A 25,459-nucleotide genomic window follows, 5' to 3' on the forward strand; every position below is an offset into this window, starting at 1 on the left:
GTATGAAATAATACAACTAAATATACTAGTCTGACTCCATATTTTATATACTTACGGAGTATGTACTACAAGAATACTTGCAGAATCTGAAAAAGCTAAACCCAAATAAAAAATTAACCCATTATTATTCACCCCAAGTCATTCTAGGTGTACTTTAGCCAAACACAGTTTGGGTTATATTAAATAATATCCTGGCTCTATTCAAAGGTGAAACAGTGATTTTTGTAACGTAGGTCAGAGGTCAGTAGGAAACTTTTTCCTAAAAATGCGTCAGGCTGGTTTATAAAGTTTGAAATATACATGTTTCCTTAAAAAGCCCATTGAGACATTAAACTGGATTAGTTTTGTAAGGATTGATTGTCTTTTGGAGTAAGTGGGGCACTATCCAATGCCATTATAAATCTAAAAAAATTATATTTATAAAATATGCCCCCAATATTTTGGATTTTTGGGGTGAACTATTACTTTAAGGAATTATAAAAAAGCACTTTCTTTTGATTGTGTAGATTACTGCCCTGAACAAACTATTAAACACAATAAACAGATGTTTATATTATGTTCAACACACTTTAATATCTAAATATACAAAAATGCCCAGTTTAGTTATTTGCGAGTCAATATTCAATAAATCACAATAATTTTGTTCACAATAATTTTAATTTAGCATTTGTTAAGAAAAGGCCATGTCTAGAGATAATATCTTGATGCTATTGGGTATTTTATTTCATTTTTATGTCTTATCTGTTTTAATTTTTATTTATATTAATCTGTTTTATATAAATAGCTTGTTATGTCTTTGTAATACTGTGAAGCACTTTGGACAGTTAAAATTGCTTACAAATGTGCTTATGTAATAATAAAGTTATAAGTTAAAGTTGAAGAATAACTTAACACACTAGACTAGAGGAAACAAGCAGTGGCAACCTAAAACTAAATGTTCTCCATTACTCCATTATTCCATTAGGATACAGACAGGGGGAGAGGGGAGAGAGAGAGAGAGAGAGAGAGAGAGAGAGAGAGAGAGAGAGAGAGAGAGATTCCTCCCATAACTTCATCCAGACTGCATTCTTTTTTCTTGTCATTTTTGGAGAAAAGGAAAGGGAGGGGTGAGCAGCACGCCGGAGGTGGGACGGACGGTGTAAAGCATGGAGTCACTGCGCGCATTTCTGAGCTGCCAGAAGCGAGCGCGCATCCCGACACGAGATCACTGAAGAAGATGCGGCGCGGTGAGTGCGCGGAATTCCCCTAAAACTTCCAGACTCTTCATAATCCTAAACAACGACTCGAGATAGCGACATCTGTGACTTTGTATAGCGGTTCGGCAAATATCGTAAGGTTTATTGAGCATCTGAGACGCGCGAAGCATGGAGATGATCTCCGCACACGCGGAACTACCCGGGAGTAACGGAGAGGATCAAACTGAGCCTCTGCCGGTGGACTATCCCGGTGGAGAGATGCCGGCCTCTCTCGGGGTGCGAAGAGGGTCGAGCGTAAAGAAGCATCACCACAAACACAACCTGAAGCACCGATATGAGCTGCTGGAGACACTCGGGAAAGGGACATACGGGAAAGTGAAGAAAGCCATAGAGAGACACACTGGACGAGTGGTGAGTTGAGCCAGAATGAAGAGCAGTATTATATTATTAGGCAGTGCATTATGTCATACTGTAAATGTTTTATATTGGCAATTTTAAGCACAAAGTCTCTTACAATCTAATTACTGTATATAAGAAATAATTAAAGCATTTAAAGAGTTAAAAAGATCTCATATGTCGGTTTCACCATATCAGTTATCATATTAAACATTCCTTTGAAGTATGGACCTGCGCTTATAATGAGCATCATTACACAGACAATTTCACAGGACAAGTGGTGCTTTCCGTCCCCGTAACAGGGGTCAGATAATTCAGGTCATCTATAGTACAAAGCAGGTCAAAGGTTTCAAAGCATGAACGGTATGCTTATGTTGCAAGTGCAGTCTATCTGTATGAACCCTGCACTGAAGCAACCTGTAAAAATGATGACATCTGTAGATAAATGGGGAAAACTAGGGTAGACCTTCACCAAACTAGGTCAGTGCACTAATCCCAAGACGACCTGCATCCTAAATGGGCCGGTTGGGTCAGATCTGTGCCCTGATGTCAACAGCTGCTCGGATGTGCAGTCACGTCTGTCCAAAACTTGACACACCGGGAAACAAACTGTTAACACGTACACAGCAGGAACACATTAGACGGCGTGGTTGTATGAGAGACCGTTGCCCAATTAACTGGGCTGCCTTTGCTGTGTCGATAGCCGACGCTAAATCTGTAGGGTACAGATAAACTCAAGTGGCGGCGTTGAGATATGCCAGTTGTTTGGCACGCTTATACATACTCTAAACACTCTGTGAAGAAACAAACTGGTAGACGTTGTGGACAGATGATAAAGCAGAGCTGGCTAATACAGGAGCCTCAGTAACTCTCTCAGTAAACACTGCATTGTCTCAATGGACTAATGGTTGAATTCAGAATGCATGAGTCACAGTAGTAGAAAGGGGGAAGAAATCACAACATTGTGGATAGGATTTAACCGGAGCAGTACGGCTTACACTGGTTCGCAATAATGCTGTGCGATCTTATGCTTGGTCAGATCACATACAACTTATTTTTAAATGCAAGTAGTTTGTGAGTTCGAATTCCTATAGTTGACTTATCTGTCTTAAAGGGGTAGTTCACCCAAAAAAAAAATTCTGTCATTGTTTACTTATTCTCATGTGGTTCGAAACCTGTATACATTTCTTTATTCTGATGAACACAATGGAAGATATTTTGAAGAATGTTCGTGAGCCCCATTCACTTCCCTAGTATTATTTTTCCTACTATGGAAGAAAAATGGGGCTCATGATCGTTTAGGTTACAAACATTCCTCAAAATATCTTTCGTCGTGTTCATCAGATCAAATAAATGTATACAGGTTTGTTACCGCACGAGAGTGAGTAAATTATGATTTTTGGGTGAACTATCCCTTTAAGGAAGCACTGGATATTTAGGATGGTTATGACCTCGATCGGACATGTTTCTTTTGGGTTGTTTACACAACATGAACTCTTACAGTACGTTCAGAAACAGCTAAACAGATCAGCGTAAAATGAAACAAACTATTTTTAACATGACATGCCAACTTTAAAATGCAACACTCTTGGTGGGACACCAACAAACAGAGACTTAATGCAAACACATAAATGGGTTTTATATTTTAAAGGGATAGTTCACCCAAAAATGAATATATGAGATGTCATCATTTTCTCACCCTTAAGTTTTTACAAACATGTAAAAATTTGTTTTGCTGAACACAAAGGAAGATCATTGTAATCAAGTAGGACACAGGAGCACAGTTGACTTCCATAGTAGGAAAGAAAAATACTATGGACGGTTTGCTTACAGTCATTGAATCAACGTTTTATTACCTTTTGTAATTGCGAATTGAATCAACGTTGAACAAAAACTGACATTATTTCAACCAAATTTCAACTTTGATTTTTAAGCATTTTATTAACAATTTGCAACCGTTTAGCATTAACTGTTGTATCAACGTTGTTTCAACGTTGACATAAAAATGTAAATTATTTCAACCATATTTCAACGTTCATTTTTAAGCATTTTATTAACCTTTTGCAATCGTTTAGCATTAACTGTTGTATCAACGTTGACACAAAAATTGACATTATTTCAACCATATTTCAACATTGATTTTTAAGCAGTTTATTAACCTTTTGCAACCATTTAGCATTAACTGTTGTATCAACGTTGTTTTACTGTTGAAACAAGAACTGACATTATTTCAACCAAATTTCAACTTTGATTTTTAAGCACTTTATTAACATTTTGCAACCGTTTAGCATTAACTGTTGTATCAACGTTGAAACAAGGTTAACACAAAAACTAATATTATTGCAACCACATTTCAAAGTTGATTTTTAAGCATTTTATTAACATTTTGCAACAGTTTAGCGTTAACTGTTGTATCAACGTTGAAACAAGGTTGACACAAAAACGGACATCATTTCAACCATATTTCAACGTTGATTTTTAAGCATTTTATTAACATTTTAAGACCATTTAGCTTTAACTGTTGTATCAACATTGTTTTAATGTTAACACAAAAATTGACATTATTTCAACCATATTTCAACATTAAAGGTTGGTCATATGCCTGCTGGGTTCCTTTGTGTTTAGCAGAACAAAGAAATGTTATAGGTTTAAGGGTAAAAAATGACATTATTTTGATTTTGGGTAAGCTACCTCTTTAAGACAGCTTATTTGTGAAGATTTCTAATGCTTACTGTTTTTGCTAAAGCAAAGCACATTGTCAGCACAGTCATTATAGTTGTTATATAAACAAACACTATATACATCCAGGGAAAAAATCTAGGAAACATATGCACTGAGTGATAGGATAAAGGTAAAATCTTGTGTGCAGAAAGATGGAAAGGCTAACCCTAACCCTAAAGAAACAACAAATGAAACAACAGGTTTTTATTGCATGTGGCTCCAAAATGTCCTTTACAGTAAGAACCATGTTAGTACTATGGTATGTTTAAGCGTTTATTCCACATGAGTTCTTTGTTAAGTAAAGGTGTTCCCTTTCCACTCAAATGGTATAGAGGTAAAACAGCACACCTGTTGTGTGAGGCTCAGACAATGAGCTGGTCTATGTCTGTGAAACAATGAGACGGCTTCGGTTTAGCCAGGGGTTAGAGAAGAGCAAAGCCTGTAGCCAGCTGGCACAGGCATCAAACACAGGTTGGCTTAATGATCTGTAGCTATCGTTTGGGTAACAATACAGCTGAACTGTGGGTACTATGTGGCTCCTTCTGCGGGGGTCAAAGGATCACATGTGTGCCAATCTGCTGCAATACAATTTTAATGAGTTTATGCTTTCACTGTAATTAGGGATGGTCCGGCATTGATGTGCTAAAGTGTCTCTTAACCACAATGGGAACACATACAAATGCATACAGGATAAATTTACCAACCCTTATACCCACTGACTTTTTATTTGTTTTTATAGTTTTAGCACACTTATTTTATAATGCAACATACTTTGGCTGTGTCCGAAATCACCTACTTCCATACTATATAGTAGGCGAACAGCAGTAGGCGAGGTGTATGTTTGAATTCATAGTATTCGAAAAACAGTAAGCGAAAAGTATGACTAAGTACCCTTCATCTAATTCACAATATGCAATTTTTCGGATGTAGCCTTTGTCTTTTGGGATAACTTTGATGAATGACTGCTGCTGAGGTTACTAAAAGGTCTTAGAAATGATTATATGAAGAGCTCAGATGTAAAAGCCTCTAAACGCCACATCAAAAATGAGATAATGATATTAACCGTATGCTTTTGGCACGTATCAAATCGGCAATCAAATACTTTTGCTTTAAATCCGCTTAATCCCGGCCTCAGGCCATTTAGAAATACTGCTTTGTTGGCAGAATCCGTTAAACGGCACAACCATTTTTCACGAAGTCCCCTAAGTGCACGAAAGAAGAATTGGACGAACGACGGGTGTGCATACATCACGGTGCAAAGTTTTTTACTCGTTTAATTTAGGTTTATATAATAAATTAGGATATTGACCCAATTAAAAAGGTCGAGGTCATGGGTTCAATCCCAATGAAATATAATTAATCAAAATATTTCCAAATATGTTTACCTATAAAGAGCTCAGATGGCAAAAGCCGCTAAACGCTACCTCAGACAAAAATGAGTTAATGATATAGACCGAATGCTTTCGGCACGTATTATACATTCATCAAATACTTCTCGGAGAATTGGAACAGCTTTTTACCCGGTTTTACTGAATATTTTAGGATATTGACTAAATTTTTGAGCCTATTTGCATGCACTTAGGGGGTTTTGGAGCGAAAGACAGTTACATTTGTTTAATACCACCAATGTGATGACTAAAGCGACATTTGTATAAATAGAGCATTTCAATTTCCGAATAGTAACCTTTTCAATGCCATTAAAGTAAAATTACAAAATCTAAACATAAGAGCCTCATCAAAACATGTCAGATGCACTTTCAGAGCTATTTCAGCATATTTAGCACCAGATTGAACTGGATTGCAAATAGTAAACAAGACGCTGTATTTTGTGGTGAAATAACAAACATAAGTGGAACTGTTTTATAAATTCAATCCATTTTCTCTCAAACTCTTTCTGGCTCTGTCTTTACAATCTCTTTAAAACCATATCACGCTTGTGACAAAATCCAGATTGTACAGTTATCACATCCACGTGGTGAATGAAACACTTCTGCTGTCTCCAAGTACTGCGGTATCGAGAGGGTTACGTAAGTCACCGATAATGGTTGTAATGACTAACACATGCACGCATTGCATAAAGCTTGAACGTTACAGAATGTTCAGACATCGTCCATAAACAATACATTGTATGCAGCCCGGTTAGATGTGGTCATTTTGGCCTTAAATGGCTTGGGGTGGCAAATCGAAGTCTGGAACAACACTGGGTGGACAGGAAGTCAAGCTGTCAGCACCACTTCCCCTACTGAGTGCTTTATGAGTCGGTGAAGGAACAACCGCAACACTTCCTGTAACCCTGATCACTCCTCATAACTGGATCCAGCAAACCCCCTACTGGGCTAAAACTTAAAAATGTAGCATACAATACACAATATAAGACTTTTAAGTTGACTTAAGTCTAACTACTCTGTGTACCGCAGATGTCATTGGGGCAGCAGTACCCTTTAAAAAGATCCTAATATGTACCATTAGGTACCGATTTATGTACATTTGGTTCAAATAGGGTTGGGAACCGAGAGCAGGAACCAGAACCAAACTGAATTCTTAATTTTCGGTTCTAAAAGCAGTTCTGATGCGAAGCACATGCAAAGCCATTTTTAATAGCCATGTCTTACCTCATGAATATTAATTACGTTGAGCCACTGTTTACATTCACGCAACCAAATTAACGCAACTAACCACAGAAAACACTTGCGCTATTGAGGTACGCTTTGTATACTTACAGTATACTAGTGTTATACATGTGTCAAAAAGTGGTGATAACGATGAAGCAAAGTGTAACACTTGAAATTGAAAACGGTAAAATTTCTTACAATACCCAACCCTAGGTACCGATATGTATCTTTGAGGTACTTATAAGATACCAATATGTAACTTTTAAAAGGGTTCACCCAACACAATCCCACAGGATTTCGTACGTATTTTATGAGATGGTCAATTTGTATAACTTCGTACGACCACATTCATACGTTTTTGTACATTTTGCCCTTACCCCTGTGATGTTGGGGTTAGGGGCGGGGTTTCATTATTGGATTTTTTATAATTATCGTACTTTTTGTATGATTCACTTTGTACGAATTCATATGAATTAGCTAACTCGTAAAATACGTACACTGTAAAAATTCCTTATTGCCATTACATTTTAAGTTTAATCAACTGAGTGCTGAAGTACATATTTTGGCCTTTTTCTCACAGTACCAAACTAGGTAACACTAAATATTTTTGAAAATAGAAAAGCTTATCAGTGCGACTACAGCTATGTGATGAAGCCCTTTTCAGACTTTAAAAATGGGACGTTTAAAAATAACTCCTGTCCCTTCTCTTGAGAAAGCATTCACCTTCAGAGAAACCCATTTTTGCTTAAAGTTATAGGCGACCGCTGAAAATCTAGACCATCATACTTTTTGGCTCTTTACAGCTTCCACATATTTCTAAAAAATATATCGATGCTTTCAAAGAAATGAAAATGTTATATTATGGACAGGATGTGTCTAAATAGTTCTTTCATAATGGATGTCATCAGGGTAAACTACAGTAGTTAAGCAAACCTGTGGGCCACCTGACCCCTTCCGACAGGAATTACTTAATCCGTGACACCATGACAGGGTGTAGGCTGATCTGTTTCCCTGACCTATGACCCCAGAGACCGGACACCATTGAAAAACAAATATCATTAATCAGGGCTTTTTAACCTTCGACCCATGTCTTCTTCAATACCGCTCAATCATGTTGACAAACTGAGCCACTGAACCAGCCATCCATCAATATTTTGGGGTCATTCCAATCAACATTAATAAAGCACTCATTAGGTTTACTCTGCAGAAAGCGTTATCATGCTATACCTTGTTTGCATCATGTACAAATGGGATACAAACTAAGTGCATTTTTGCATGTCGGTTCTCAGGTGGCAATTAAATCCATCCGAAAGGAGAAGATTAAAGACGAGCAGGACATGGTGCACATCCGAAGAGAGATCGAGATTATGTCTGCTCTCCGTCATCCGCATATCATCTCTATATACGAAGGTAGGCCAGTATGTGCTATATCGAGTTTCTAACTTTATCTGAATCACTATAAAGGAGCAAATCTAATGTTTAGAAACCCAAGGGCAGTCATTTTCAACCCAGCGTTAGGTCAGACCCAACTTGTTGCGGTGCCATTTAACCTATGTGGGGTTGTTTTAACTTATTGTTGAGTAAAATCTAAGCATTTTCTGGGTTAATTTAAGCCAACAGCTGGGTTTGACCCTTTTTGACCCAACGCTTGGTTGAAAATAACCCACCACTTTTAGGCTGTAGGTTAAGTGAATCTCAGAAAAAAAATGGGTTGTTTATCCCAACTGTCAATCATCTGTATGGTGCCCCGCCCACAGATACACTCACGCTTTATTTATGCAATCTCTACAGGATGTTGATCAGGCAAACAATCTTGTTGGGTACATAAACCCTCTAATGGAGATAAAGTGTCCGCTAAAATAAAAGCCATTATCGTCGTGCAGCAATCAGTATGTTTAAAATATCCCATGCATGTTGCTGAGCTTGTTGGAACATAAATCAAGAACGCATCAAATTAGGCCCAGAGCGCTGCTTGCATGAGCCGGATACTCAAAACAAATCCCTGACAAGCTGCTTTATCTCCATACTGACGGCGGGAGACACCGTGGCTGTGGACTCACATTGTGCTCTCAGCCAGGGGTCATTATTACTGACCCTGGATCAGCCTGAGTGCCATTGCCAAAACCAAGTACGCTTGGTCTCCCGTGTCTAATGCGGATTAGCCGAGAGAGGTAATTACTCAGAGCAGCAGGTCTGGAAGCAGGTTCAATGTCTTGAATGTGAACTTCACCTGTTTTTCGAGGGCCATTTTAAGAGATGGGAAAAATCAACAGCTTGGTTAGTTAAGACCTAGACAGTCAACAAGAGATCCTAAAGGTGTTTAAACAGACATGTTGTTGAACGTGACACCAAGCGGGTTGTAGGAAACCTGCCTTCATTGTCTGCTTGCTCCAATGATCGTCACCATGACAACCAGCCTAAGGGTGTTAAACCAGAAGGATCACAATGAAGATGGTCTTGCTGTGTCAGCAAAGGTGGAAGATTTCATGGGAATTCATACAAAAATTCACAACGTTTTGTATGAACTCGTTCAAAGTGAATCAGAAAAAGATTTTAGTGAATTCTCACCCCTAACTCCGCCCCTATACCCAATACCACTGGGGCGAAAGCAGATCGTACAAAAATGGTCAATTATAAGAAAAAGGCTTATTGAATCCTCACCCCAAAGCCCGCCCCTACACCCAACATTACTGGGGCAAAGGAAGACCATACAAAAATGGTGATTATCAGAAAAAGACGTTAGTGAATCCTCAGCCCAATCCCCGCCCCAATACCCAACATCACTGGGGCAAAGGAAGACCGTACTAAAATTGTAGATTATCAGAAAAAGATTTTAGTGAATCTTCACCCCAAACCCCGCCCCTCTACCCAACATCACTGGGGGAAAAGCAGATCATACAAAAATGGTGGATTATCAGAAAAAGACGTTAGTGAATCCTCACCACAAACCCCGCTCTTATACCCAATATCACTGGGGCGAAAGCAGACCGTAAAAAATGGTGGATTATCAGAAAAAGACGTTAGTGAATCCTCACCACAAACCCCGCTCTTATACCCAATATCACTGGGGCGAAAGGAGACCGTACAAAAATGGTGGATTATCAGAAAAAGATTTTAGTGAATCCTCACCCCAAACCCCGCCCCTCTAGCCAACATCACTGGGGCGAAAGCAGATCATACAAAAATGGTGGATCATCAGAAAAAGACGTAAGTGAATCCTCAGCCCAATCCCCGCCCCAATCCCCAACATCACTGGGGCAAAGGAAGACCGTACAAAAATGGTAGATTATCAGAAAAAGATTTTAGTGAATCTTCACCCCAAACCCCGCCCCTCTACCCAACATCACTGGGGGAAAAGCAGATCATACAAAAATGGTGGATTATCAGAAAAAGACGTTAAGGAATCCTCACCACAAACCCCGCTCTTATACCCAATATCACTGGGGCGAAAGCAGACCGTACAAAAATGGTGGATTATCAGAACAAGATTTTAGTGAATCCTCACCCCAAACCCCGCCCCTCTACCCAACATCACTGGGGCGAAAGCAGATCATACAAAAATGGTGGATCATCGGAAAAAGACGTTAGTGAATCCTCACCCCAAACCCCGCTCTTATACCCAATATAACTGGGGCGAAAGCAGACCGTACAAAAATGGTGGATTATCAGAAAAAGATTTTAGTGAATCCTCACCCCCAAACCCCGCCCCTCGACCCAACATCACTGGGGGAAAAGCAGATCATACAAAAATGGTGGATCATCGGAAAAAGACGTTAGTGAATCCTCACCCCAAACCCCGCCCCTATCCCCAACGTCACTGGGGCGAAAGCAGACCGTACAAAAATGGTGGATTATCAGAAAAAGACGTTAGTGAATCCTCACCCCAAACCCCGCCCCTATCCCCAGCGTCACTGGGGCGAAAGCAGACCGTACAAAAATGGTGGATTATCAGAAAAAGATGTTAGTGAATCCTTAGCCCAATTCCTGCCCCTATGCTCAACATCACTGGGGGAAAAGCAGATCATATAAAAATGGTGGATTATCAGAAAAAGACTTTAGTGAATCCTCACCCCAAACCCCGCCCCAGTGATGTTGGGTATAGGGGCTGGGTTTGGGGTGAGGATTCACTAACGTCTTTTTCTGATAATCCACCAATTTTGGGGAAAGCAGATCATACAAAAATGGTCAATTATGGGAAAAAGACTTGGGTAATCCTTACCCCAAACTCCACCTCTATACCCAACATCACTTGGGCGAAAGCAAATTGTACAAAAATGGAATTGATCAAACAAATTTATACTAAATAGCCACCTTTAAAATACATACAAATTGCCATGAGATCGTACTGGAATTTGAGGACACCTAAATGGAGCAACAGTGCTGAAAACAAAACAAGAAGTTGCTGATGTCCCAGTTTCAGATATTCACCGGATAAACACTTCACTGATTGGCTGAAATGATAGCTACTAGTGTTGTTACTAGGAATACCAGACCGTGTTGTTTGTTTCCTAAAACACTTACCTTTTCTTGGAACAGGAATGTTTATGCCACCATCTCCAGACTCTCACACAAACACACACAAACCCTCTCGGCCTCCCTCCACTTAACACCTGTTAACAGTTGTGGGTCTCGCTAGCAAAGACAGTTCTTAATCGGCATGACCCTGACTAAAGCCAGACTCGATTCTGTCTCTAACATGTTGGCAACCACCCAATGAAAACTTAAACAAAACAGTTAAGAGTTGGCAACAGAGATATTTAGCTAGCCAAGCCGGGCTGTTTTCTCTTTCACGTAAACGTATGGCATATTTTACACAAGAGACCTGACAGCAAAGAATGCAATAATGTTGAGTAATTGAATCGTGCCTCTCTCTCATTTGTGTATCTTTCTTCTATTTACAGTGTTTGAAAACAAGGATAAGATCGTGATCGTGATGGAATATGCCAGCAAGGGCGAGCTGTACGATTACATTAGCGAACGTCGCAAGCTCAGCGAGAGAGAGACGAGACACTTCTTCAGACAGATCGTCTCTGCTGTGCATTACTGCCATAAGGTGAGGGGCGGAGCCAACAAATATCACATCTTTGGAAATTTATAGGATTTACATTAATAAATAACCAGGGACTTGACATGATAAACTTCCAAAAATGTCTTGATATGAAAGGTTTGAAGCGAGAGAGCAGCTGTTTTCTTCTCACTTGGTGCCAAACCACTCCTCATAATTTTCTCACTTTCCGAACACAATACACTGATCCAACCCACATTCCTGTCATAACTTTCTTTTTAATTTCATGTTTTAGATCTTTTCTGGCCATTCAAATGTTTTTAACTGTATGGCGATTGAATGTAAGATAAGATAGATCCTAGATCCGTACAAAAGGTTAGCTTGTACCCAGAGCTGTGTCAGCTGGAAAGCAGAAGTGCCGGGGGAATGCGGGGTGGGCTTGGCCTTTGTTTCTATACAGCTGGGCTGATGATGTCATCACCTCAGCTGGGGGATTCCAACCCGGCCTTTCGGATCAGGGCAGGCCAGGAGGTCGTCAGGGAAACAAGGGCGGGAATACATGGATCAGGCCATATAACAACGGGGTTTGAAATAGGATGAAGGGAAATGATGTTACTGTGGATACTTTGTGAAAACAAAACCCATGATGTTAGTTAATTTCATTTTCGGTTATTCTGAAAGGTACCTTAGGGTGGTGAAATGAGTTTTTGTAACATGATGGCTGGTTATCAACCCATGGTTGGGTCAAATATGGACATTTTCTAGGTTAATTTAAACCAATGGTTGGGTTTGTCCATGTTTAACCATGTAATGAGCAGCTTGAACTACCAAGAAACCAGCTACAATGTTTTAGCCAAGTTATCCATGCATTATTTCTGTAAAACAAAAAAAAAGGGTGGTTCTTTACTGGCTTACAGGGTGAAGAAATATCTAACCAATGATCCTGATATAATGTCTTACAGAACGGAGTTGTACACAGAGATCTAAAGCTGGAAAATATTCTCCTGGACGACAACGGCAACATTAAAGTATGTTCTAACTTTCCTTTCGTGACTTTAGGCAGTACCCTTGGCTTTTCTGGCAAACTCTCATTGTTTCTTTCTTCCAGATTGCAGATTTTGGTTTGTCTAACCTTTACCACAAAGATAAACTTCTTCAAACGTTTTGTGGCAGCCCACTGTACGCCTCCCCAGAGATCGTAAATGGAAGACCATATCGAGGTCCAGAGGTAAATAGCTAATATTCTGCATTTATGCAACCTCACTAGATATTAAGCCATTTTAACTTTTGAAAAAATAAGAGCCTGCAAACACTATAACAGACATCCTGTGTCCTAGAGAAGATAACAAACAACAAAACACAGCCAACAACAGATAACAAAAGAGAAAGCAATTTTATCTCACATTAACGGGAGACCGCCCTTTATTTCATATCCCAGAAGTGACTCCAAACTCAGTCACTTCCTACCCAAGAATCTTTTCATAGTACCCAACATCCCCTATAATTCAATGAGAAACAAAGATTGGAATGAGGAATGCTTTCCGAGCTATTTCCGGAATATTAAGCATTCTCTACAATTCCTATTATTCTGTCGATGGCTACCCAAACATTTAGCCTGTCTGGACCGCAGGAATATATTTAAATTCCCATACATTTTCCGTTCTCTGAAAGCCTCTGGACATTCAATCATGATCTCTCTGGTCTCTCAATCATACTTACATAACTGCAAACCCCACCGGTCCATGGGAAAGGCAGCAGCCTCCTTCTCACTGGTCAGAGATCACTGGACCAGGGCCAACAATCACAGAGCTCCTCACATCTCATTAGGGTCAAGCAGGTCTGGTGTTAGGGGAGTGGACACTTCCTGTTCTCTAATCAGCCATTGTTTCCCTTGATACCTCCTAATTCCTGTGCATTGGAGGTGCAACAGGGATCAGACAAGGTCAAGCATGAGAAATGATACAATAACATGTAGGATTTATGATGGTAGATAGCAAGCAGATATGTGTAGGTTACCTATTGTTCTCATACATTTTAGGTGTAGAAAAGAGTTGATAAAATAGGCGAGGTTCATTTTATGGCTCAGACAGGAAAATAAAACAACACAACCTTTGAATCCATTGGTGCATGTTGACCACTGGTCTAGCCGGCACGTGTTTGACAAGTAAAGTATGAACGCAGTCAAGGCAGCACTGCATCGATATTCAAACATTCTGCTAAGTAAAAGTATTTTACTTTAAGTATAAATCAAATTATTATTATTTACTTGAGTATGCTACAGTATTTTTATTTTGTGTAAAAGTTATATTTGAGGTATTTAGGACTAACGTTTAAAAATTTAAATAAGGTTCTGTTTATGCGACACAAAAACTAAAAACTTTTACAGTTTACATGTTTTTAGATGTTTATTTACACCACGACAGTGTTTTAGGGGCCTGAAAATGCTGACTTTTGAAAACGGGTTCAAATAAAATAGCTATAAACTACAAAAACGCAAATTGGTGAAAATGGTGAGGTCATGCGCACATGTATTACATATTCAGACATTTTGTGACATTGCGAATTACTGACCTGGAATGCATAATGCAGCATATTTTGTTGTTTTCGTGGATTAGTGTGAACGTGGATCGTTTTAAAAACTGATCGTCATCTGTACGCCGCAATAAAAAGCAAAAACTTTTATGTTTTTATGCAAGTCAACATTCGAAAAAAGCTCATCAAAGACACGATCGGGTACTGTATAAAACTTTTAATGAATGGTTTTTATCCACTTAAATGTTGACTAGTATAGTACACTGTTGACGTGAAAACATCGTAAGTGGCCATGACATGCCAATTAAATTTCACAAACCAAAGTTTTATTTTCCCTAAAACTTTTCAATTCAATTTATTTGTATTTGTGAGTTTTCCATGGTGCATATTTCTTCAAAGCTGCTTTACGAAAACGCATATTTATGTCAGAAAATAAAGTTGTTAGTATACATTTTTTATAGTTAGCAAATTAATGTCTCTATTATAGCTATAGGTGATAATATAAGGCAGTGGTTCTCAAACTGGGGGCCCTGAAATGGTTCCAAGGTGGCCCCAGTTTAATGACATTTAATAAAATACATTAATTTATTATAAATATTGTGTAATTTAACCTTTAAATTTTTAGAAAGTTTTATGTCATACATTTTCTTGAAGGGATGCACCATACAAGGGGGGTGCACGCCAAAAGAGAACCACTGATATAGGATATTATATATGTAATATTGGACAATCCACCCTATAACTAGTAACCTTCCTATAAACCATTTTATGTTGATATGAGATGCCCAATATGAAGCGATTTTACAGTGTGGTGTTGTTTTTACAGGTTGACAGTTGGGCACTGGGTGTATTGCTCTACACACTTGTGTATGGAACAATGCCATTCGATGGAGGAGATCACCACAGACTCATTCGACAAATCAGCAGTGGCGATTACAGGGAGCCTCCACAGTCATCAGGTATGTGTTTTGGTCAAAGCAAACACATGCATAAGTACCCTTTCACAAAAATATTGAGATTCATGTGTCTGACTGCCTTATATCGCTTCATCTCACTCAGATGCTCGAGGTTTGATACGCTGGATGTTGATGGTTAATCCAGAACGGCGGGCTACAATAGAGGACATCGCAAATCACTGGTGGGTGAACTGGGGATGGAAGTCCAGTGTCTGCGACTGCCAAACAAAAAGGGAAAACAGTTCACCCATGCTAGCCCGCTTCATTGACTGGCAAAACCGCACTGACGTCCGACCAGGCAAGCCTCAGCACCCGGAGCCTGCTAATATCACTAATGTCACAAATACGAGCTTGACCCCAGCCCGACGTCTAAGAAAATGCATGAAGGAGAACGATGGAGGCATGTGGGGTGTTGCGGAAGAGAAACCGGGTCTCAAGAGACCTAAGGGCATCCTGAAGACTCGTGCCACCAGTGGAGACCAGCGGTCCCAGAGCCTGTGCGAGGTAGAGCTTAGGAGGTCCATTTGTTACCAAGACACTAACTCTAGCCCTGACTCGAGCCCGGAGCGAGAAGACACGCTCGGTGGCTCCCCAGCAAAAATCGTCTCAATGTTACCCAAAAAAGGCATTTTGAAAAACAGTCAAGAGCGAGAATCTGGGTATTACTCCTCACCGGAACGCAGCGAGTCCTCTGAACTCTTAGGGGGCGCCACTGTGCAACCTCCGAACAGCTCGCCAACAAAACGGTCTGTAGGTAGGAAAGGTATACTGAAGCGAAACGGAAAGTATTCTGCTCACAATGCCGGAGTCCAAGGGGAGGTGCCGGTAGACTCAAATCTCCCACGGAGCCAGAGCCGACCCTCCAGCATTGTTTATGAAGAGAAGGGTCTCTCCAGCATGGGATTGGACTGGCCACCCACCTCTCCAAAACCCAACATTCGGGGCTCTCTGTCAGCCGAAGACTTACTGCAGATGTCCGGATTCAGGGGGCTTCAGACCGTTGCGCCCCTTCATGGCGGAAAAGGCACTCGCAGTCCTCCCGGTTCTCCCGGAGACAACGGCAGTTTCTCCTTGCTGGGTGATATGGATGATGTCACCCAGGTGTACCAGAAAGCCCTGGACATCAGCGGCAAGCTGAGCTAGATTTGGTCTAAAACGATGAATAGACAATTATTTGATTTCTAGAAACACACCTGGAAGGCATTGTTTCACTTTGGAGAAAGACTGGAAGTGTGAATGATCTCAGCACGATCTCACATCACTGCTGCAGTGCTGCTGGGTAATGTTTACAGGTCGAGAGGCGGGACATTTCAAATCATGGTGAACAAAATGATTTGTTTTTAACTCGACAATAATGGGGAACAACGGAAGCACTTTAAAGCATCTGTTCTCCGTAATCCAGCACCAGATGTAAATGACAGCTGGGAATGTGTTATTTAAGTTATTTATTGTTCATTTACACTTTGACTGATTGATAGTATCAAGGCCATTTTGTAGTCATTCTTGGGATAGCAGTCTGAAAACATCAGATAAAGGCAATACAATAATAAACAGCCATTGCTGTATAACACCAGTGTTTTCAGTGACGTGCATCCACAATAGTCCAACAGCAACATTTCACATCAAAATAAAAAATAATAAGTCATTATATCGATCCAATCCCACACTTTAAAAAATGCTTTTTCCAGCATTGGGTCAAAAAGTACGGAGCCCCTAAGGGGACATGGAGCAAAAATTAAATAACGTTTAGTTTCGCGTGCACACATGAAACTTTCGGTTTAATGTGCACACGTGATAGTTTCACAAAACTTTCAAAAAAAAATTCTGCACATAAAGGTTTTGCGTGAGCACATGAAAGTTTCACGTGATCACATGAATCTAAACTTTAGATTTTTTTACTACAATGTCATCTTAGGGGCTCGGTAAAAAAAAGAGACAAACCCATCTGTTGAGTAAGATTAAACCCAGATTTTTTTTATATTTTACCATATTAACAACGGGTTAAAACAACCCCGCATAGGTTACATTACAACCTAGTGGTTTGGGTTCGTCCTTTTTTGCCCCAATACTGGGTTAAAAACAACCCATTTTGTCCATAGAGCGTCAAAGGATTAATTTAATGCTCCTCTTGTCCTTACAATGAAACTGTGTGGGTAAAATTTTTCTTTAAGATCTAAAAAGTTGAAATATTTAAGTAGTTCTAAAAAGTGATGGGTTATTTAAAAAAATGGACAAACCTAGTCACTGGGTTAAATTAACCCTGACCATGTTTATATTTGATCCAACAATGGGTTAAAACAACCCAGCATTTTGGGCTGAAACAACCCAGCATAGGTTACATTACAATGCAGCAGGTTGGGTTTGTCCCTTTTTGAACATAACCCAGCATTTTCTGTGCAGTTTTGTCTAATATTTTCTTTTTTTATAATATTGAAAAGTAAAAAATATCTCCTAGAGATACCAAGAGTGAATGTAACAGAGACAAAAAAACCATACAAATCCATGTTGTCTTTATTATGAGCTAGATAATAGGACCTCACAGCACATAAAAAGTGACAAGACTGAATCAGTGTTATGACACCGTACATTTTCATCTCCCACAAGCATGCATGAACCCACACAATCCAACGTGCAGACGGGCAATTATATGAGCTCACTGAAGCATAAAAGTGTGGAAAGACGAGCTTTAACCTACGGTGTTATTCTGCTCCAGAAATGACCCATGTTTCAACAAAACACCATATTAGATGCCAAATTATTATTTTTAATAAGTTAGGTGTTAAAAGTCACATGTTCTGAAGAAAATAGATTATTAAAACAAAAATAAGTAAAACGTTTATTTAGGTTTAATAAATAATTGGGTAAAATGCCATCTCATGGCAATTCTTACGTATTTTACGAGCTGGCTAATTCGTACAATGACATTTGTACGACTGGACGATTGGCTTTCACCCCATGACGTTTCGGGTTAGAGTTTCTTTTTATGTTAATTGTTTTTGTATGATTCACTTTGTACAAATTCATACACTGTAAAAGAAATTCCTTGTTGCTCTTTAATTTTTAAGTTTAATGAACTTGAATTCACTTTAACTTTCTGGACTATAGTTAAAAGCTGTAAAAAATAAAGTTGAATTAGCTTAAGTCATTTGAAAAATTTATTAAACTTAAAAATTGAAGTGCAACGAGGAATTTTTATGGTGTACAAATAATTAGCCAACTCGTACCTGCCAATTCTCGTGAGATCAGGCTGGGTTGTCACCGAAGTGTATCAAATATTATGCGTGTACAGTTTTTTTATGCAAATTGGCATGATGCGATAAACTAAATACACCATGAGTTTGTTTTCTGTTGCATTGTGTTTGTTTTAATTTCGGTAATTATTAACAGAGATTAATTTCAAGACAGTAGGTTAAGCATTAATAGTCTAGCCTAAATGTGCTTCAAATCTGTGATGATAAGTACATTTCTGTCAGATTAAGTGTCAGTATTGCAGTTCAGTGCTACTGTATGTACCCATTAATATATACAGTATATATAAATTAACTGGAAAAAGATTGTGTTTGTCTATAGGATTTCCGTTATAGGCCATTGAGAAAACTTGACTGGATATTACTGCATATTTAAATGTTGTTATTTAAAATGTCTTGTATTATATACTGTACATTATGGCTATTTGTTATTCTGTATGTTATTTTTTTTAAACTTTGACTTAACGATTGTCTTGCTTTGTGCCTTTATTAATGTAAGATTGTCTAATAATGTTATTATCTGTGTAAATGATTTTCAGTATTGTGTAAGAATTCTCAATAGGTATCAGAATTGTTTTTCTGTATCATTTGTTAAGAGCATTGTAAGGTGGTGTATGAAGCCCTCCATTGTCTCTGCTCAGTACAATATGCAGTGATCCAATAAATGTCTCGATCTAAATACCACATGTTTGTATCTCCACTCAATCCATTAAATGCAGAACACAAAGTGCTCATAAAAGTATCAACATAAAAGTTAAAGCCTTAACATACCAGCTGTTCCTGGATCAGTACACTCTCAGAGCAAATAGTAGGCTACAGAAGCTGTCACCGGGACAGTCCCATTTAAAAGGTCCTAATATGTACCATTAAGGTACAGATATGTATACAGTGGTACCAGTAAGTACCTTTAAGGTACTAATATGCACTCTTTAGGTACAAAAGGGTACTTTTTGAAAGGGTATTGTCCCAGTGACAGCTTTTGTACCTTTCTTTCTGAGAGTGTACAAGTATAAAAGCCATATCTGAGTGACTTTCTCCATTAGAATCCTGATTTAAGATCAGTTTTAGGATCTATTTTGACTGCAGGCTGTTATGTTGAGACCATGCACATTGGTGTGGGCTGACCTAGCTATGCACGTCTGTGGTTGCATGTTGCTCGGCCCGCATGATCACAATACAAGGGCATTTCAAAAAATTATTTACATCTCGTATGTTTTTCCAAAACAGCAGCGTACTTAAAGACAAAAAGCAGCAGTTTTAAATACAGGTACAGTTCGATTTTGGGTTTTGACGTCAATCTGAGTCAAGCTCTAACATCAGATTGACGACAAAACCTAATAATGTCAGACTGATATGGAGGTCTAATGATGGACTCTCGTCAAACTCTAACGGCAGATTGACGTCAAAACCCAATGATGTTGGAATGATATGAAGGTCTAATGATGGACTGACGTCAAAGCCCAATAATGTTGGACTAATATGAAGGTCTAACGATGGACTGACATCAAGGTCTAACGTCAGATTGACACAAAAACCCAATAATGTTGGACTGATATAAAGGTCTAACGATGGACTGATGTCAAGCTTTAACATCAGATATACGCTAAAATGCAACGTCAGACTGATGTCAAACTCTAACTTCGGATTGACGTCAATCCAAAGTTAGAGTTTGACATCAGTCTGACTTTGCATTTTTGCGTCCATCCGACGTTAGAGCTTGATGTCAGTCTGATGTTGCATTTTGGCTTCAATCCAAAGTTAGAGCTTAACGTAAGTCTGACTTTGCGTTTTGACGTCGATCTGAAGTTAGAGTTTGACATCAGTCTGACGTTGCATTTTGGCGTACAACCGTCAAAACGCAAAGTCAGACTGACGTTAAGTTCTAACTTCGAATTGACGCCAAAACGCAAAGTCAGACTGACATCCAAAGCTCTTACTTCGGATTGACGCCAAAACGCAACATCAGACTGACAACAAGCTCTAATGTCTGATGGACGCCAAAACGCAAAGTCAGACTAACATCCAAAGCTCTTACTTTGGATTGACGCCAAAACGCAACATCAGACTGACGTCAAGCTCTAATGTCTGATGGACGCCAAAACGCAATGTCAGACTGACATTAAGCTTTAACGTCGAATTGAGGTCAAAACCCAATGTCAGACTGACGTCAAGCTCTAACTTCGGATTGATGCCAAAACGCAACGTCAGAGTGACGTCAAGCTCTAATGTCGGATGGACGCAAAAATGCAATGTCAGACTGATGTAAAACTCTAACTTTGGTTAGACGTCAAAACGCAAAGTCAGACTTACATTAAGTTCTAACTTCGAATTGACGCCAAAACACAACGTCAGATTGACGTTAAGCTCTTACTTCGGATGGACGCAAAAATGCAACGTCAGACTGATGTCAAACTCTAACTTTGGATTGACGTCAAAACGCAAAGTCAGACTGACGTTAAGTTCTAACTACGAATTGACGCCAAAACGCAAAGTCAGACTGACATCCAAAGCTCTAACTACGAATTGACGCCAAAACGCAAAGTCAGACTGACATCCAAAGCTCTAACTTCGGATTGATGCCAAAACGCAACATCAGACTGACGTTAAGCTTAAATGTCGAATGGAGGTCAAAACCCAACGTCAGACTGACATCAAGCTCTAACTTCGGATTGATGCCAAAATGCAACGTCAGACTGACATCAAGCTCTAATGTCGGATGGATGCCAAAACACAATGTCAGACTGACGTTAAGGTCTAACGTCGAATTGACATCAAAATCCAACGTCAGACTGACGTCGAGCTCTAACTTCGTATTGACTTCAAAGCGCAACGTCAGACTGATGTCAAAATGCAATGTCAGACTGACGTCAAGCTCTAACGTCGGATTGACACCAAAATGCAACGTCAGACTGACGTCAAAACGCAATGTCAGATTGACATAAAAATGCAATGTCAGAATGATGTCAAAATTCAACGTCAGACTGACGTCAAAATGCTATGTCAGACTGATGTCAAGCTCTAACATCAGATTTCCATCATTAACAAAATACCTTATCTTATATCTTAAAAATAATATCTCATCACCCAATTCCATGGATCAAATATACGGCCCTTAATAAAATTATTTCAAATGGGTTTATCTAATTGTTTTCTAAGGAGTTTGCACAAGCACATGGCTTGGTAAAAGCACAGCCAGGCAGAAGAAACACAGGGCTGTCTTTTCATATGGCAGGAAAAATAATCACATCGTCGAAAGCAGAGCAAAGTTTGTGTGTCTATGTGCATGTCCAGTAAGCTTGTTTTAGTTGTCAGTTAGCCTAATGCATAGTGTGAAACTCATTATTTACATCTTCACGCATTCTGCATGTGACTAAGTCGGTGTGGTAATGTTTATGTTTATGGACATGTGCAAGAATGTGTGAAAAATCTTCCGTGTCTGCGCCGCCTCTACACACAAACGGCCGTCCCATAAATCTCAACTAATTTTAGCTCAACGTCTGCATGTATCCATGAACTCCACTTGAAGTCTAGGGCGACTCGACCCGTAGGAATGTCTGGCCTCCGTGCATCGACCACTACAAAGCCGCAGAAATACGTAAAAAGAGAAGAAAAAAAAGAGCTGGAGGGACATAATAGGTGAGAGCGCTTTTAGTCAGACAGCCGATGTCAAAACCTCATTTTGAATCCAGACCTCACCAAAACCACGGCTACTAGAAAAAAGACCAAGGGGAGAAGAGAAATAGATTCACGCTTACACTGCTGTGCTTTTTCTTTCCCTTTTGTGAAACTTTGTTGATGTTTAAGTTTGCGTGTGGTCCGACCAAACAGAACGTCGAAATCCGAATAGGATGTGTAAGGGGATAGCTTTCTCTTCCAGAATGAACTTGGAGGTTGAAAAACAACAAAACGAGAAAAAAACTCCAAAGAGCGCTCAACCCATCTGGTCTTGATTGAAAACAACCCCCTTTTGTTCTCAAGGAGAAGCAACAAGATCAAAGATAGATGCTGAATTAGGATCAGCTTACTCTTCTAACATAAACCTAAACCGTGGAACAGGACGACTGTTCCAACTGTTCTCAGGTCAGCTGACATTTACAGACACCCGGCCTTTAATCTTGAAATTCATGAAGCATGCCCTCTTAGGTGAGATGAACCGCGGGAGACCGAATAAGTGCTCTCATCCTCTCTGCTATCCCATAATCCCCCTCTCCCGTGTCGCTCTCGCACTAATATCAAAGCACTCCAAATATTTTTCTTCAAGTTCCTCTCATTCTTGAGTTACTGCTGTTTTGTCTTTCTCTTAACATTCTGTAGATGTTTTCCCTGGTGAAAGGAAAGAAAATCTGGTGTCAATTCACCTCAGCTACACTAATCTTAAATACGTAAAGCAGGGACGACAGACACTGGCAACTTCCCTGAACATTCATTTCCGAGAACTGGGAAGTATTATCAGTAGTACTGATATCTAAGGTCCTAATCTTTGCTGTTCAGTTGTTTTGGCTGCTGCAAATCTTCCTATATGGTAGGTGTAGGTTGTACACATTGTACTCTCTCGCAATCTTATCTCAAAGCGCATACACAAACATACAATCACACTGTGTGGCATGGTCAATCCATAACACAAAGTGAGACAGGATGTTTGTGCATTATACTGTATGTGCATGTGGGATAAAATAAACTTTCAGAGAAAAGTGAAATAACACATTTACATATGAAGAGTTCAGATGCAAAACTCTTTAAGTGCTTCAAACATGTTTTCTTGTAAATGAGCATTTTTTATCAGGGTCTTATGTTTAGGTTCATTAATTTTACGTTAATGGCAATGAAAAGGTTAGTCAGTAATTGAAACAGCTTATTTTCACTTCATTGGTATAACAAATTTGAGTTTCGCTGCAAAACCCTCTTAGTGCATAAAAATCCAGTATCATCTTTACTGTCATTTATGAATAAAGTTAAAAGGCTCAAAAATTCAGTCAATATATAATATATTCAGTAAACCCCCTTTAACCAGGTAAAAACTCCTTGTTGTTTATTTAATTATTTCAAAAAGTATTTGATGAACGTATAATACGTGCCGAGAGCATTTGGTCTATTTCATTTTTGTCAGAGGTAGCGTGTAGCGGCTTTTGCATCTGAGCTCTTTATATGTAAACATACAGTGCAGGCCAAAAGTTTGGACACACTCACTCATTCTTTATTTATATATTTTTCCACATAACAGAATAATAATAAACTTGTCCAAACTATGGCATAACACAAATACAACTGTGGGAATTATGTTGGTGACTGAAAGCATCCAAAATAAATCAAATCTCTGTTATATTTTATCATCTGAAGTGCAGTCACCCTTTGCCTAGAAATTGCAAAACTTTACTCTAGTCATTTTATCAAGAAGCTTCTTGAAGTTTTACTTTAGACTGAATTTTAAAGAATATTTAAGGACTTCACATTTAATCTGGGCTCTTATTGACAGCTTTTTCTGTAATATTCAGTGCAAGTCATCTATTTAAAAAATATATTTTTTAAATAAAATTTTAGTTTTCTAATAACAGAAATTAATCTGTTTGGCACAGGTAATATCCCAATTTTTAATTTTCTGTTGGTCTTAGTACATGATGTAACTACAGAAGAGTCAAGTTTTAAATAGGAAAAATATTCAAACTATTTGGTTATTTTTTAGCGTGATGCTAATGGTCTAATCAGATTCAATGGATTATGCTAAGCTATGCTTAAAGTGGTACCGCCTGACCCGAAGATCAGTTGAATGGATTCTGAAAAGGTAAACAAAAAATGTTCAACTCTAGGGGAGCTGGAAAATGAGCATATTTTCAAAAAAAGTGGAGTGTCCCTTTAAAACAACACAAATTATGGATGTAGTCCTAACTTAAATGAGTCATTTTCACATACGTTGATTTAAAACATGTGAAATGCTTACTTAATATTTTTCATTAAAACCAAAATTTATATTATAATAGATTAAATCATTAATTAGGGTCAGAATCATTTTATTCAGTGTACCTCAAATGACACAAATTTAAAGCAAATAAAATAAATAAATAAATAAAATACAAACAAATGGTATTATGGGTATGCTAAGTTTTCCAAAACTTAAAAAGTCAAAAAGAGATTTTGGATAACAACCAATTATTTAATACTTTCCCCTCACGTTTGTAAGTCACTTTAGATAAAAGTGTTTGCTAAATATCTAAATGTAACGTAGAGTAATGGTAAATAAATAAGAGATGCCTACATCTATTGCATAATTACACTGGCAAATCCATGATGTCATCCATACAATGTCAGAAAAAATTGTTAAAATATGTACCCCAGCTGTCACTGGGCGGTACCCTTTCAAAAAGTTCACCTTTGCACGTAAAGTTATTAGTACAGTATCTCAACGGAACATATTGGTTACAAATGTATACATATCTCTTGGTACATACATACAGAATTAGGACAAATTTAAAAGGTATTGTCCCAATGACAAAGGTACTTTGACCATTTTTTCAATTAATTTTACCTTTGAAAATATCTAATCTAGTTGCATACTAAGCATGAAGCAATGAATGTACATCAAGTATTCACTATTAAGGAAATCGACTGTCTTCAATCTTTTGGTCACCAGCACACCGCTTTCTTTCATAGCACTGTGTTTGCCAAAACAAGCAGCCGTGAAAGGAAAATCTCACTCAATGTCCCTGCCCAAAATTTTAAATACTACACCCTTTCTCCCCTGTTTTGTCTCATGTTCACCAACACTTCGTTGGTGTGGTCCGATTTGTGCCATAGCTAA

General features: G+C 38.8%; 1 protein-coding gene across 1 annotated transcript; it reads left to right on the forward strand.

Annotated features, from left to right (window-relative positions):
- The first annotated feature begins 1,118 nt into the window (after nt 1-1,118).
- On the forward strand, nt 1,119-19,350 carry nuak1a (NUAK family, SNF1-like kinase, 1a). The gene is made up of 7 exons (XM_065284967.2): nt 1,119-1,607; nt 8,215-8,335; nt 11,827-11,978; nt 12,893-12,958; nt 13,039-13,158; nt 15,289-15,421; nt 15,522-19,350. Exons 1-7 carry the CDS (start codon nt 1,365-1,367, stop codon nt 16,559-16,561), a joined length of 1,875 nt encoding a protein of 624 aa, XP_065141039.1. The 5' UTR covers nt 1,119-1,364; the 3' UTR covers nt 16,562-19,350.
- The last annotated feature ends 6,109 nt before the right edge of the window (nt 19,351-25,459 follow it).

Source organism: Paramisgurnus dabryanus, chromosome 1, assembly GCF_030506205.2.
Source record: "Paramisgurnus dabryanus chromosome 1, PD_genome_1.1, whole genome shotgun sequence".
NCBI lineage: Eukaryota > Metazoa > Chordata > Actinopteri > Cypriniformes > Cobitidae > Paramisgurnus > Paramisgurnus dabryanus.